The sequence below is a fragment of the Rhincodon typus genome, chromosome 25, assembly GCF_021869965.1.
Source record: "Rhincodon typus isolate 14 chromosome 25, sRhiTyp1.1, whole genome shotgun sequence".
Lineage (NCBI taxonomy): Eukaryota > Metazoa > Chordata > Chondrichthyes > Orectolobiformes > Rhincodontidae > Rhincodon > Rhincodon typus.
Genome location: NC_063356.1, coordinates 6,942,627 through 6,959,304, shown reverse-complemented (window position 1 = coordinate 6,959,304; position 16,678 = coordinate 6,942,627). Strand labels below are relative to the sequence as shown.

The 16,678-nt window shown below is 40.0% G+C and overlaps 1 protein-coding gene across 5 annotated transcripts in view; it reads left to right on the top strand.

Moving 5' to 3' along the window:
- Positions 1-16,678, top strand: part of tmcc2 (transmembrane and coiled-coil domain family 2) — a 143,263-nt gene that overhangs the window by 107,426 nt on the left and 19,159 nt on the right. For 4 of the 5 annotated variants that reach the window (XM_048612076.1, XM_020531891.2, XM_048612075.1 and 1 more), the window contains 2 exons: positions 7,695-8,040; positions 12,073-12,661. In XM_048612076.1, the coding sequence (XP_048468033.1) occupies positions 7,695-8,040; positions 12,073-12,661 (935 nt within the window). Of the gene's footprint in view, positions 1-3,209; positions 3,401-7,694; positions 8,041-12,072; positions 12,662-16,678 lie in introns of those variants that run through there. The other variant, XM_048612078.1, reaches the window with a different exon arrangement.

Sequence of the window (16,678 nt, the reverse complement as noted above, 5' to 3'; positions counted from 1 at the left end):
AATATTGGAAAACAGAGATGAATACAGAAATTTTTGGGAAAACTCAGCAGGTCTGGCAGCATATGTGGAGAGAAAGCAGAGTTAACAATTTGAGTCCAGTGACCCTTCTTCAGAACTACATTCACAAGGAATAGTAAATACGTGACAAGAGGTTCGGTTCAGAAAGAGGATAGAGTCAGAGAAAGGGGAAGGAATGTAGGCTCCAGGGGGGCATGGTTTTCTCTAAGTTGTTGCATCTTGCATTCCTTAATACCTGGAAGGAAAATAAAAGTATTTTGTTAGCACATCCAATGAGTTGGAGGATAAAATGGAGCAGGGGGCTTCTGAAGAAGGGTCACTGGATCTGAAACATTAACTCTGCTTTCTGTACGCAGATGTTCCCAGACTTGCTGAGTTTTTCCAGTGATTTCTGCTGTTGTTGTTTATAACAACAGCTGTTTCTTTTTCCGCATTATTTTTATTCCCCTTCAGAATCCATATAATTCTTACATGAGAGGTTGGATCATTTCATTTGTGGGTAACTGTCATTTCTGTTTCATATTGTTGGAGGAGGAAGAAACATTGAAACAGTACTTGATCACATTTCTACAACATCTCAAAAGTTGTAGGCCCCATTTGCCCTTTCATCATTTCATAAGATAGTAGTTGATCTGATTATGTTCTGAATTCCGTATTTCCATTCACTCCTGGTAACCTTAGATATTTGTTAGGCAAAGGAATCAACCTGCCTCTGCTTTAAAAGTATTCAGTGACCCCCAACTCCACTGTCTTCTGAGGCAGAGTGTTCCAAAGCTGCAAGTCCCCTGAAAGAAAGAAAATCTCTTCATCTATGTCTTTAAAAAGCTGACCACTAATTTGACCAGCATCCCCTATTTCTGGACACTTAGTCAAGATTAAACATCCTCTCCCACATCCGCCTTGTCAAGACCATTCAGGATGTTATGGTCCATACTGTTGTCACTGTGCTTTTGAGGTGGAGGGACTGAATATTCAAAGTATTGGAGGAGATGCCAATCAAGTGGGCTGCTTTTTCCAGGATGGTGTCAAGCTTTTTCAGTGTTGTCGAAGTTGTACTTGTCCAAGCAGCTGCAGTATAATACATCTTATTGCTGACTTGTACTTTGGGGATGATGGGCAGGCTTTAAGAATTCATGAGGGAAATTACTTGTGCGCAATTCCCAGCCTCTGATCTGCTGTTGTAGCCATAATATTAATATAGTTGGTCTAGTTCAGTTTCTGTTCAATGGGAAGCCCCAGGGTGCTGATAATGTGGATTAAAAAAATGATACTGTCAAACACTAGCATCTGTGAACAGGTTATTACTGTCTAAGTGGTCATTGATGACACTTTTGTTGGCACATTCTAACATTTTGGTGACAATGAAGGGTAAACTGTTGTGATGGTAATTAACTGGCTTGGATTTTTCCTATTTTTTTGTAGACTGGGCATAGCTGCACAATTTTCCACATTGCCGCGTAGGTGGCAGTGTTGTAACTGCATAAGTAACAGCTTGGCTTGGGGAGTGGCTATTTCTGGAGCCTCGTCCTCAGTACTATTGCTGGAATGTTTTAGGACCCATAGTCTTTGCAGTATCCAGAGCCTTCAAATATTAATTGAAATCATGTGGAATGAGTTGAAATGGTGAAGGCTGGCATCTGTGATGCTGTGGATCTCATGAGAAGGCCAAAATGCATTATTAATCCATGGGTTAATTATTCTAGCATTGAATCTACCTTTTATCTTTTCTGTATCTATTTTCCATTTTCCAGTATTGTTTTGAATTTTCAGCACTTCAGGCTAGAGCATCTTCAGCCAGATCTTTTGCACTGATATGTTGTTCTCTTTCATTAAGGATGAGGGCATTTGTGCAGTCCTCTCTGCAAGTGAATTGTTTGTCATCAACCACCGTTCACAACTCGGCAGGACTTGCAGGGCTGAGATCTGATCATTAGTTGTGAGATCACTTAGCTAATTCTATCACATGCTGCTTACACTGGCATGCATGTAGAGTTGTCTTTTAACGTCAGCAGCCCAATACCTCATTTTTAGCTATGTCTGGTGCTGTTCCTGGATCTGTTTGAAATCTATTCCACTTGTTGCAATGATCACACCACATCATAAGATGATGTGGGAGGTATCTTCACTGTGAAAGCATGACCTAGTCTCCACAAGGAATATACAATGGTCATTCTTAGACCAATTACTGTATTGGACAGATGCACCTGCTACAGATAGATTGAGAAGGACAAGGACAAGTATGTTTTTCCTTCTGGCCAGTTACTACTTCAACTGCTGTAGACCCGGGATTCCAGTTATTCCGTTAGGTCTTGACCTCTACCACCCAGAAGGGCAGGGCCACGTAGCACAAGGAGCTATGCAATCCTCACTACTCATTCCCCTCCAAGCCTCACATCAGCTTAATCTCAAGCCAAATGGGATGTTTTCTTTGTAGCTGAGACAAAATCCTCAAACTCTGTTCCTAATAGCACTGTGGATAGCTACATTTAGAAGCACATCAAGGAGACTGTCGCATGAATATAGAAAAAGAAGGCTGTCCTTGGACTTGGATATCCTTGGATGTATTCACATTTTTAAACGTTTTGAAAATTTAACATCATTTGATATTCTTCAAGGTTGTTGACTTTACTCCCAATTAACTGTGTAACGTGACTATAAATGCAAAGGATGGTCCCAAAGATGTAGTTGATGCAGTATTTCTACATGAGAATGGATACAAATGAACCCTTGGCGTCCTGTCACAGAATGACAATAAGAGAGTGAAAAACACCTTATAACAGCATAGCACAAATGCAAAGTGATACAGTAATGTGAATCTTCTGAAGCCTTACCTCCAAGCATGCATTAAAAGATAACTGTCCATGCTAACAATAAGAAACTTGGTGGAAGGAAACTTTTCAAAAATTACTTGGGCCTGGTGTAAGTCTCTTTACATCAATTTGCATGAAGTAGTGACATATATTTTGAAAACATCTGAAATTCAGCAAATTAGGGAAGGAAACCACTTCTGATGCAACTGTGTCATTTTGCAAACTTGTGACCTGAATATTGGGAAATTCAACTAGTTTCAGCTGTTCTGTGCAAAAGGAGTACTGCTTTCAGTGTAGTTTCACCTTGCCTTTTCAACAGGCAATAAATACTGATTATCTCATTTCCTGAGCAGCTAAATGTGACAAAGGGGTCACTCTGATTTAATGGAATGGGTGGATCCTATACCAGAGACAGTGATACAACTGTGTTGTATGGTGTTATTGATGGGCATGCTGTGCCTTGATCCACACTGACCAGTTCACCTTTCCTCCTGTGCTGATCAGTTGAGTATGAACCCCACTGACATTTTCCCATCATGTGGAGAGAGAAATTTTGTGGAAACCAGCAAAAGGTATGGTAATCCTTTTGGTGTTAAATTTTCTGAGTGAGGATTGCATAGCTCCTACTGTTTCAGGAAACACACTTGCGCTAAAAGGATGAACTCTTGTCTGTCTGTGTTTCTACAGTTTTGCTTCTGGGGACATTTCTGGGTTTTTTTTTAACAAATCTCTTACATATAGTCATATGTCATCATGGTTAGAGAATCTCGACAATGGATTTCAACAGAGTTAAGGTATAATACATGTTTTTAAAGCACTCAAAAACATGTTATCAATTGTGTTGCTATCTAAATGGAAGTAAATCAGTTGATCTCAGTGCAGGTACATTATAGTGTTATTCATTGAAAAGAAATCATGATGCTTGAGAATTCAGTTCAGTGACAGTAAAATGCTGAATTTTAAAAAAAAAATCTAATGTATTGATTGTTCACTGTTTAGTATTATCAGTTTTAAATAGCATCAACTTCTTGGCTAGTAGATTTTTATTCAGTCAATGAAAAATGTAATTGGTTTCGCTCGTGCCACTTTACAGTAAACCTAACCTGAGCCAGTGACCTTTGGTTGATCGACCACTGCAATGAAAGTTATTTCCGAAGTGTAGCTTGGGTATTGAGGCAGAATCTTCAAGAACCTTGATCTGAATCTTGATAAATGTGTTTAAGTTCTGTATGCTCCGAACATATTGGATTCAATCTACTGGAGCCATTACCAAAGATGAAGTTATCTGTGGTTTATAGTTGTGTGGCTTTATATGATCCAGTTCTTTGGATTTGTCCATTTGCTGCCATAACATCATGACACAAGTATGTGGCTGACTAGTTGACATCAAGGCATGAATCTTGGACAGTTTGGATGTCAACTAGTAAGCCAATTACTGATTTTGTGTAATAGTGTCACAGCTGCTAGTTTCTTTACAGGAGTCAGTCCACACAATGATGAACTAAACTACTACAGAAATTAGAGAATGGTGTGCTTACCTTGTTCTATTGCAACTTGAGAAGTCACATGACAACAAGTTATAGTCCAAGAGGTTATTTGAAATCACAAGCTTTCAGAGTGCAGCCCCTTCACCGGGTGAAGCAAGAGAGAAGGACACACACAGAATTTGTAGGCAGAGAGGTCAAAAGATCATATAACTGGTGTGAGTGGAGTGACGATTAACAAGTCTGCAGGTGACAGTGTTAGACGGTGTGAGTAAAGTATCAATAGCTGAATAATGAGCAAAGGGATGACCTATAATCTGACTAAAAGAGGCAGATAATTACAAAAATTAAAAATAACATAATGCTTCAGACAAAGTAAATGATAGAATAACATGATAGGTATAAGAGTCACATGCTGAGGGTCTAACCAAAGTAAATGTAATCTAAAACTGTACAAACTAATTAAGGTGGAGAGGTCATAATAATTTATCAAGATGATGGTGTCAAAACAGGACACCAAGGAGATTTTACAGATACAAAACAGCGTGGTGGGGTCAAATGTAGCGTGACAAGATCACAGTTGAGGCCGTCTCCATGGGTATGGAGCATGGCTATTAGTTTCCACTTGGTGATTCTGTGTTATTGTGTATCTCAAAGTCAGCCTTGTAGGACACTTACCTGAAGATTGGAGGCTAAATGCCCTTGACCGCTGAAGTGTTCCACAACTGGGAGGGAACATTCCTGTCTGGTGGTTGTTGCATGGTGTCTATTCATCCATTGCTGTAGTGTCTGCATGGTCTCACCAACTTGGTCTCTTGCAACTTGGACTTCTATCGGTAGTGTGTTTTAGGTGTCCCTGGAACATGGCTTGGGCTTGGTTTGTGGTATCATTGGCTCTGATTTGTCAATAAGCTAATTGAGAGGAATAGCCTGTCTTGATGTTCAATTTTTACAAGTAATTATCGGGCAGTCACCATCAATGGAAATGTTTGGTGAATTTGTGTAATCTTCTCTCTGTCCCAAAGACCACTTGTAAGGCACTCCAGTGTTGCTCTAATGGGATTAGGCAACTAGAGGCATTGCAGGCGGAGGTAAGAATCCTGGGATTATGTGGATAAAAGGGTAATTGGTTGAAATGAAGGAAAAATAATGAGCTTTTGAACCAAAACAGTCATTTTCTGTTCCTAAAAGCTACATTTTTGTGTTTTCTTATTTAATTCTTTAAGGTTAGCATTCATCTAGGAGCAGAAAATACTTTAGGGTAGCTGCTTCTATTACATCTTGAGGATTCCAGAAGTAGGGGACCAACTAAAAAGTAAAGATTTGGGGTTGCCCTTTCAGGACAGAGATGAGGACATAAGAACTCGGAGCAGGAGCAGGTAATTCAGCCCCTAGAGCCTGCTCCTTCCATTTTATGCAATCATAGCTGATCTCAACTCCACTTTCCTGTCTGCTCTCAATAACCGTTCAGAGTTGTGCAGCTTTAGGACACTGTGTCACAAAGCGATGGAGGCAGGGTCATTGAATGCTTTGTAGATGCTTACAAATTCTTGTTAGGGATGAGAATCATAGGTTGTCAGGGGTGTTTGGGAATATGGAATTCAAAATAGATCAGCCATAATCTTATTGAATGGCCTACTTCTACTCCTAATTCATGCATTAGAAATGCTTGTTTTTGTCTCATCATGTCACATACCTGCTTGAGCCTCACTTGAATAAAAACCTTTCATTTATATGATCAAAATCAAGTATCTGATTTATTTATTTGCTGTTGGAATTATCCTCTTTGCAAATTGTCTGGTGCAATTGACTTTGGTAAGGTGACGACCTTAAAAAGAGAATTTCTTATTGCTATCTTCTGAGATCCATTGGATACTACAAAATAGGTTATTTTTATCTTAAGACAAAGCTCCTCCTACTTAGTTTTTCTTGAATTTTGCTACATCTGAGAGCTGCAGTAATCATTTTCTTAAGATGACAGATTTAATTTCCTATCAAGTGAGTATTGCCATTCCTACATCTTAGTAATACTAAAGGGGATAGCACAATGTTGAGATAACAAGGTGTAAAGCTGCATGAACACAGCAGGCCAAGCAGCAGCATAGGAGCAGGAAGGCTGACGTTTCGGGCCTAGACCCTACTTCAGAAATGTAGATCTCTTTGTAGCTCCCTGTTTACTGCTTTACACCATTTACCACATTCTACACTTTTTTAGGTTCAAAGTGGACAACCTCAAATTTTGCTTGCCTTGGAATTCATTTGCAATTGCTGATTAATTTTTTTTTGTAATATTATGCTTTTGTATGCAACATTCACATTATTACCTAGTTTTGTGCCACCAACAAAGTTGGATATGTGGGCCTCTATCCTGTCATTTAAGTTAATAAATTCAGTCAATGGTTGAGGTCTTGGCAAGGGTCCCTTTGGAACATCTCGAGGTACATCCGTTATTTAGAGCACTTGTCCATTCTTCCAAATCTCCATTTCCTGTTACTTGATATTTCATAACCGGTTTAATAAATTTGCTTTAAATTTCTTAAGCTTCAACTTTTAAGTAACAATCTTGTAAGCGGGACTTTATTGAATGCTTTCTGGAAAAACGTGTAGATATAAAACAGCGCACCACTGCCCTGTCCATATTACATATTCAAAAAAACGTCATTGAACCAATCCTTGATTTGAGCTGAATTTGCACATTTGAGCCCATACAGCAGGGAAGGGGAGGAAACAATCTTTTTGTTTGTTTGTTAGCAATGTTAGTAGACAGGTTCATAGCAGATCACTCCCTGTTTTACACTGAGAACGAGAAAGGAACGCAGGCATGGCACAAGAGGCTTTACATTTAGTTGCTTTACATTTAGTCCCCGAGTTACAAATGGGTGCTGTTCCAGAGTCTCTTTTGAAGTCAATTTCTGCACAAGTCAGAACACTACGCAGTACAGAACAAAATACCTATTTGTAAGTTGACTGACTGTTCACATGTTGGATCCTTAAAATTTAATAGTAATATGGGTTCTCGTTTTTAAGTGTGAATGTTCATAGGATGAGGATCACCTGTAAATTGATTTTGTGTAACTGGCGAAGATCAGTTTGAGTGCATCTGTTTCTGGACTACAGGAAGGGGAACAAAATCTGTCTGGATTACTACTGATTGCAATCCAGTGGCCCTGTGGAAAAATGCAATTGGTTGGACACTTAGCAAGTATCAATCTTATCTATTAAGCTCATTGTAAACGCTCACACATGAAATGCTATGGTCACTGGGACTTGTGCCCAGCATGAGGGTCAGCACCTTCAAGAGAAGACAGGAGTGATTTGTAAGAAAGATCGGTTCTGTTACAATTTTATGTTAATAAAGTTTTACTTTCTCTGCCTTTTCCAGCTTGAAAAGGGAGATGTGAGTACACTCAGTTTGCCAGCAAACACCAGCCATGGGGGCTCAGACTCCAACATTAGCCTTGATGTGCCCGACGGAACCCCAGATCCTCATAAGACAAAAGCAGCCATAGAACACCTTCACCAGAAGATCCTGAAAATCACAGAACAGATAAAAATCGAGCAAACTGCTCGGGATGATAATGTAGCAGAATACTTGAAACTGGCCAACAATGCCGACAAACAGCAAGCATCCCGTATCAAACAGGTTTTTGAGAAGAAGAACCAGAAATCGGCACAGACAATTGCACAGCTGCACAAGAAGCTAGAACACTACCACAGAAAACTAAAAGGTAGCATTGTGATCTGGATTTGTCAATACTATTGATGTATTCCAATGACGGTCACAGAAGTAAAGGGAGCAAGGGTTAATCTTTTTAATTATTCCTTTAAAGTTGAGCAATGTTGTCAGTTTCATAGTTTAACTAGAAAAACATTTTGTTTTTTAATTTGCTCATTTGTACTTTTTGTCTCTACCACTTCTGTCATGCTGTTCTGAAGGTATGATTCACATTAACGATTTAATTGACCCAATGCACACTGAAGTAGTGATCCTTCACCTGCATTTCTAAAGAGTAAATGTCAACAGGATTTTACTGATGTGAGAGGCAATACTAATGAGCCAGATTATTTCCTTTCCCAAAGTTTACGTATCTGGAATAGCTGGAATGGGCCACTGGTCATTGTAGGAGATGTAGCTATACCTACCCTAACTAGCTCAGTTTGGCTTTTACTCCAGAGGAAAGTAATGAGAGAAATAATGCTTTTTGTTTGTGTCGGACTGTGGGAAGTTTAATCCAGTTGGTTCTGTCTTATTCCCGCCTGATCAGGTGATTTCACTATCCCGTTAATTTCTCTTTCACAAAGTAGCTTGGAAATTCCCTCACAATGGAAATAAGTGTAAGTAAAAGCTTTTAGGTAGATTATTGGTGCTGGAAATGAATCATTTAAGTGTTTTCTGTTCAATCTAACTTGGGGATTGTGGTGACATTTATTAGAGTTGTGAAGTTGGGTAGAGTACATGTGCATTGGAAGGCAGGATGTTAGAATTTATTTGTAAAATGAAATGGGGGGGAAGAGTGCATGATCTCTTTAAAAGATGTGCTTTTGCTAGGCTTGGAGATTTAAAAGAAATATCTGCAAGCAGCAGTAAGGACAGAGTTCCTGAAATTGAAACATTTGTAACAAAACACTGTATGGTTAGCAACCCAGCAGTAGTCTTGTTTTGTTATTAATGCAACTAGTTTGAATATTAGCCAATTAATTTAAACCAGGCACTTAGACTATAAACTAATTAAATTTAAATCGGATGGTTTTGACAACCTAGGACCAATCCTGGTGTAAAAAATTGTTAGGTCATCAAGGGTGTAAACGAAGAGGGTTCTTGAAAACTGGTGTGAGAGCAACTGCCATCTGTCAGAATTAACAACCAGCAGCCCTAAGAGAAAATCAATGGCTCTCTCAGAATTCTGTAGGCTCTCCAGAAAACTGTCATCTAACTAAAGGTACAGTGGCACTCTTAGCAAATATTCCTGACACAAGAATTCGACGGAGAAACATGTTCCTGACTGAAGAACAGCAGAGAAGGCACTGAATATTTTGGAAGACGTATCCTGGCTGTAATTTTGAGAGACTAAATTTAAAGTTTTTTTTAAATTAATTTGATTTATCTAAGTGGGACACTTACTTATTGCAGCAGCATACCATTAGAATTTTGCTTTATTCAGGAATAGTTAGTAATTAAGGGGGAATTGTTCATTTTGTTAATAGTTCAATGTTGATTATAGTGTGACTGTCAGGAATTCATTTTGTTTAATCTCCCATTTATAATCGATTGGGAGGTGAGAAGCAGGTTGTACCACTTTTCGTACTTCCTTTAACAGATTATGATGCAAGGAAAGCTTCTCTGGGTATCTCGGTTTTAGTTATCGGGGTGGGGGGGTGCAGGGAAATGACATCTGCTTCATAACATTAGGAAAGTTTAATAATCTATTCTGGAGTATCTTTAAACTACTTCAGTTTGTATAAAACCAAAATCCATGATTGGACATTGAAAAGAATTAAAAATGTTAGAACCTGCTGTGATTTTCTTAACTGTTTAGGTTAAAACAAAAACAGAAAACAATGTGGGCATTTTTAAAATTTTCTTTTCCGCTGTCCAAACCCTGTCATCACACTTCATGTATTCTGTTTGAAAGGCTGCGTGGCAAGCTTGTTTCCCTGAAGATCCTACTCCTGAACGATTTTTTTTTCTCGTATCTGCTGGGCACAAACAACTGAAACTAATGCAAAAACAGAAATTGTCTGGCAGCATCTGTAGGGAGAAAGCAAATGCTGTAAAACCTGATTCTCTTCTGCAATTTCTGTTTTTGTTTTAGACCTTCTGCATCAACACTTCTTTATTATTATGAAACTAATGTGTGCAATTCTGTACTCACAGTTACGGAATGTGCAATGTTTAGAACAGGATCACAAAAAAGCATTTTCTTGAACCCAGCAAACGAGGTGGTGCAAAAATTGAAATTCCGATGAGTGGAGTGGATCAAGTCTGCTCAAAGTGCTTTTTTGTGTATGTTTTGTTTTTGTCAACACTAACAATTATGCTAAAACAAAGTGAAATAAATTAAACTGTTAGACTTGAGTGGATGTATGCCCTCCATCCGAAATAGAAAGTGAAATAGAGAAATCGAAACTGGGATGAGGAATGGAAATAAAGATTTCATGAAAATTTAACACTTACCAATTTCTAGCTAGATGGCCAGAAGAGGATATTTGTTTCTAGTCGTCTCTACAGTATTAAATTTCAAAAAAGATGACATTCACATTTGCTTCAGAATTAGGAAGTAAAATTTGAACAATAAATATCTATGATAATATATTCAAGAAGAACAAATTGTTCCCATTCTGCTAAAGATGCAAATTAGTGGCACTTTAACTGTGAATTTCAGCAACCAGGTCTCAATAGTCAAGAAGCAAAAATCAAGTTTCAGAAATTTTGCATGATTATCTTTAGAGATTGGTGACCACTAATCCAAAAATGTTCTTTCAGAGATGCATGGAGTCTACAATTCTTTTGTAGAAGGAATGTACTCAATTAGGTGTCTTAATATTTGCTTCCATGTCTTCATATCTGGATTTACCGAGCTCAGTCACGTTCATGTTTTCTGCTTAATATTTATTTATTTGAAATTTAGTTACAGTCATAGAGATGAACAGCATTGAAATAGACCCTTCGGTCCAACTCGTCCATCCCGACCAGATATCCCAGGTTAATCTAGTCCCACTTGCCAGCATTTGGCCCAAATCCCCCTCTATCTTTTCCTATTCATGTATCCACGCTGACCAATAAAGGCAAGCGTACTAAATGCCTTCTTCGCTACCCTGCCCTACCTGCAACTCCACTTTCAACAAACTGTGAACCTGCACGCTTTGTTTGGCAACACTCCTTAAGTCCTTAGCATTAAGTGTATAAGTCCCTGTCTTGATTTCGTCTGCCTTCTGCTCAAGAAACTGAAGGGATAGCTCCCTCTTTGATCTCCTGGGAGAATAACAAATGAATTAGAAGATCTAAGTTATAATTCTCCATCTATTTTAATTCTCTCTTGAGCTAGGAAAGAGCAACAGCTGGGCCACCACGATTTGCATCTGAGCTAAGGCCAGTAGCATTGTTTTACAGGCAATTGGTTTTGTTTCTAATCGAGTGCAGTGATCTTTTTGGCAAAGGGCATTCATGTGATTGTCAGCTGAGTGCAACAAATAGTTTCACACTGTAAACTTATGTAAAAAAACAATTAAGTGAGTATTCAACAATCTGTAGAACTGCACACAAATATCTAAAAACACGTGACAAAAATGTAAAAACTGAGTTAATGGATAAATTTTAGGCTTGTACGATGAAATCGTTCAGTGTAATTGGTTATCCTGATGTTGTAGTTACCTGGTCAGGTTAACTTGCAGCAATAATTTAAAATGGAATCTGATTCATGCTTCTGTTTGCTCTGATCCTGGTTTATCAATGTTTCAATCGGGGACCTCAGAAATGGATGTATACAGACAAAATATTAAATGATTTATTTTGGACAAGGGCAACTGCAAGGATGTTTTAGACTCTCTTGTATACTTTCAAGTGTCCTATTGTAGAGTGGGATTGATGAATATTTGGGAGCAGATTGTCTATATTATCCATTTACTTTCTAGCATCGTACTTGAAAATGTAAGAGCACAATGCCGATGTGAGTTATTGCACATTTAGCAGGTGCAAAAAGATTATATTGTACAGATATTATTTCATTTATTATATAAATTTTTTTAATGAACTTTTGCAGAGATCGAACAAAATGGTCTTTCAAGGCAGCCAAAGGATGTTCTGCGGGATATGCAGCAAGGTTTGAAGGACGTAGGCGCCAATGTCCGAGCTGGGATCAGTGGATTTGGTGGTGGCGTGGTGGAAGGTGTAAAAGGAGGCCTGTCAGGTCTCTCTCAAGTCACTCACACAGCAGTAGTTTCCAAACCACGGGAGTTTGCTAGTCTGATACGAAACAAGTTTGGCAGCGCTGACAACATTGCCCACTTGAAAGACACATTGGATGAGTCACACCAGGAGGAGACCACCAGGATTCTGAGTGGCAGTGCTACACTGGTGTCAAGTCCCAAGTATGGAAGTGAGGATGAGTGTTCCAGTGCAACTTCTGGCTCTGCGGGTGGGAGTAACTCTGGGGCAGGGGCTGGAGGCATGGGGAGTCCCAAATCAAATACATTGGACAGCCATCATAACAACTTTGATACTATCCTGGATGAACTTCACGAAATTAAAGATAGTCAGTCACATCTGGAGGACGCAATGGAAGATTTGAAAGGACAGTTACAAAGAGATTATGCTTACATGACGCAGTGTTTGCAAGAAGAACGATACAGGTATCTAACTTACAGTTGATATATTTTCACTTGATGAATAAGGAAATGGATATCTACACTGGTCATGAAACACAAGTATGGACTTTCCCCATCAAACATTCTTTTTCCTTCCCTTTCTCATCCCAGTTCCCATCAGAATGCAGGTTAGTTTTAGGAGAATAAAGATTTGTGAACCCCAGATTAAGTTATGTTAAAGTCATGCACTGGAAATCAATCCCACTATTCCTGGAGTCATTACAAAAATTAAAAAAATGTCTCCAGGAACACAGTCCCCAGATTTGCCTGTCAGACCCAGATTAACAGAAAATATTTACCATATTCTGTGCTTATCAAGAACTATTTTCTTACAAATAATTAGATTCTAACCACAGGTGAACAACTATTCACTGTCTTCTAGCCTCCTAAAACCCTGTGTATGTACACAGGCACACAGACAGGAGCACACGCTACAAAAAAAGTGGTGAAATCGCACCAGACATCCAGATTCAATGGAGTATTTCGTTTGTTTCCACATCCTTCAGTTTTCTGATTTTTTTCCCCCCCCCTTCAGGTCCTCACACGTCTTCACAGCAAGCGCAGAAATGTTTTGATTTGATCACAGGATTTGGGCATCACTGGTTGGGTCATTATTTGTTTTCCATCCCTAATTGCCTTTGCGACGGTGGTGGTGAACTTCCTCCTTGAACCGCTGTAGCCTGTTTGGTATAGGTATGCCCACAATGCCATTAGGGAGGAAGTTTCAGGATTTTCACTCTGACACTGAAGACACAGCAATATCTTTCCAAGTGCATGAAGTATAAAGTCTCTGACTCATTGATTCAGAGTGACGGCTTACAGCAAATGGTGGGAGTAAGTAAACTGGCTTTCTTCAGGCTTCACATATTTTACTAGACAGAGACAATATCATTCACACCCATAAGTTGTAACTATGTCAGTGTGCTCATTCGCATTCCTGAGACTATAGCATTGATGCATTCGAGCTTCAGTGATAACCATAAAAGTATACAGCCAATGGTGAAATGTTTCATTTTACCTCAAGGTCAGTAAGCACTCTCTTCTAGGCCAATCTTTGTCTAGTTGCAGTTAAGATGGTATATGCTTTTACAGTATTGTGATTTCTCCAGTAAGTTGTTCTCCAAATGTATGCATTCAACATTTTGGAGATACGCTTTCACTTGATAATGAGTGAGGTAGTCTGAACAAAGACCAGGATCTTTTTTTGTCACATTGCTGACAAGATGCAGTAAGATTATCCTGGGAGCATTTCGGCTTTGGCTTTGTTGCTGTGTGCTAGGTTTGGTCTGATCACTGCTAAACTAGGGAGTGGAACTATTGGCCTGAGTTACTCCCTTATTCATTAGTGGCGATTCATACTAAATTGTACATACGTGTGGATTGAAGTGAGGACAAAATCCAGTTTTGTGGCAATGTCCTTCATTTTCGTATAACAAACATATATTGTGTAGCCACCTGATGAGGGACTAAAGGCTAATTGTGTCTGAAACAATCACCTTGCATAGATGAGAGCCTTCAAGATGAAAAAGGGAGAAAAATTGGAATGGAAAATTTATCTGCGATTCAGGAGCCTGATGAATTGACATGTTCATGCATGGTCAGGTTATACTGCGAACCTGATACCCTGGAATGGCAACACTATCTTTCACATTAATTCGATCAGTGATGTCAATGCAAGCTTTGTGACAGTCAGTATAACACTTGGGTGTAGACAAGGACTTTATCTAAAATGTTACTCCCACTGGACTCAAATAACCTTTGTCCTTCAACATGCTATGTTACGAACTTTGTAAAGCGTACAGATCCTCAACATGCATATCTGTAATTATATTGTGACCTGGGTAGTGCTGCCCAATTGAATTTTAATGAGTTAAGCAATTTCCCAAAGATACAGCTTTGAAGCTGTGTTAATGTTAGCAGAGCTAAGTGATCCCACAACCAATGGATCAGATCTAAGCTCTGCAATCCTGCCATATCCAGTCATGACTGGAGATGGACGATTAAACAAGTCACTGGAGGAGGAGGCTCTACAAATATCCCCATTCTCAATGATGGAAGAGCGCAGCACATCAGTGCAAAAGATAAAGCTGAAGCATTCACAGCAATCTTCAGCCAGAAGTGCTGAGTGGATGATCCATCTCTGCCTCCTCCAGTGGTTCCCAGCATTACAGATACCAGTCTTCAGCCAATTCGAATCACTCCACGTGATGTCAAGAAATGTTTGGAGACACTGGATACTGCAAAGGCTACAGGCATTCCAGCAATAGTACTGAAGACTTGTGCCCCAGAACTTGCCGCTCCCCTAGCCAAGCTGTTCCAGTACAGTTACAACACTGGTATCTACCTGACAATTTGGAAAATTGCCCAAGTATGTCCTGTACACAAAAAGCAGGACAAATCCAACCCGGCCAATTACTGCTCCATCAGTCTACTCTCGATCATCAGTAAAGTGATGGAAGGTGTCATCAATAGTGCTATCAGGCAGCACGTGCTCAGAAATAAACTGCTAGGTGGTGCCCAGTCTGGGTTCTGCCAGGGCCACTTAGCTTCTGACCTCATCACAGCCTTAGTTCAAACATGGACAAAAGAGCTGAACTCCAGAGATGAGAGTGACAGCCCTTGATATCAAGGCTGCATTCGACCGAGCATGACATCAAGGAGCCCTAGCAAAACTGGAATCAATGAGTACTGGGGGCAAACTCTTTGGTCATACCTGACACATAGGAAGATGGTCGTGGTTGTTGGTGGTCAATCATCTCAGCTGCAGGACATCTCTGCAGAAGTTCCTCAGGATAGTGTCCTAGGCCCAACTATCTTCAGCTGCTTCATCAATGGCCTTCCCTCCATCATAAGGTCAGAAGTGGGGAGGTTCGCCAATGATTGCACAATGTTCAGCACCATTCGCGACTCCTCCGATACTGAAGCAGTCCATGTTCACATGCAACAAGATCTGGACAATATCCAGGCTTGGGCTGACACATGGCAAGTGACATTCGTGTCACAAGTGCCAGGCTATGACCATCACCAATAAGAGACAATCTCACCCCTGTCCCTTGACATTAAATGGTGTTACCATCACTGAATCCCCCACTATCAACATCCTGTGTGTTGCCATTGACCAGAAACTCAGCTGGATTCACCACATCAACACAGTGGCTAGAAGAGCAGACCATAAGCTCGGAATACTGTGGCGAGTAACTCACCTCCTGACTCCTCCAAGCCTGTCCACAATCTACAAGGCACAAGTCCAGGAGCATGAAGGAATACTCCCAACTTGCCTGGATGACTGCAGCCCCAAAAACATTCAAGAAGCTTGACAGCATCCAGAACAAAGCAGCCACATGATTGGTACTACATCCACAAGCATTCACTCCCTCCACCACTGACGCTCAATAGCAGCAGTGTGTACTATCTACAAGATGCACTGCAGAAATTCACCAAAGATCCTCAGACAGCACCTTCCAAACCTACGACCACTTCCATCTACAAAGGACAAGGGCATCAGACATATGAGAACACCACCACTCCACGTTCCCCTCCAAGTCATTCACCAACCTGACTTGGAAATATATCACTGTTCCTTCACTGTTGCTGGGTCAAAATCCTAGAATTGCCTCCCTAATAGCATTGTGGGTCAACCCACAGCAGGAGGACTGCAGCGGTCCAAGACAGCTGATCACCACCTTCTCAAAAGCAACTAGGGATGAGTAAGAAATGCTGGCCAGCCAGCGATGCCCACATCCCACAAATGAATGGAAAAAAAAGTTACCTGCCAGGAATTGCATTCCCAGAATCAGCAGACAGATTGAACAATATAGTGCCTTTGAATAGTAAAATTATTCTGACACCCAAGTAAAGAACAGAAGCGAAGAAATGGGAAGACAAGGTAAATTTTAAAGGATAGTGCTAGTCTCTATATCATACAGGGTCAGCTTGGCATCAACCAAAAGCTGCCATTGGTTGCCCTTAAAAGCAGGGTCTGTTCCTAGTTGAGATTTAATG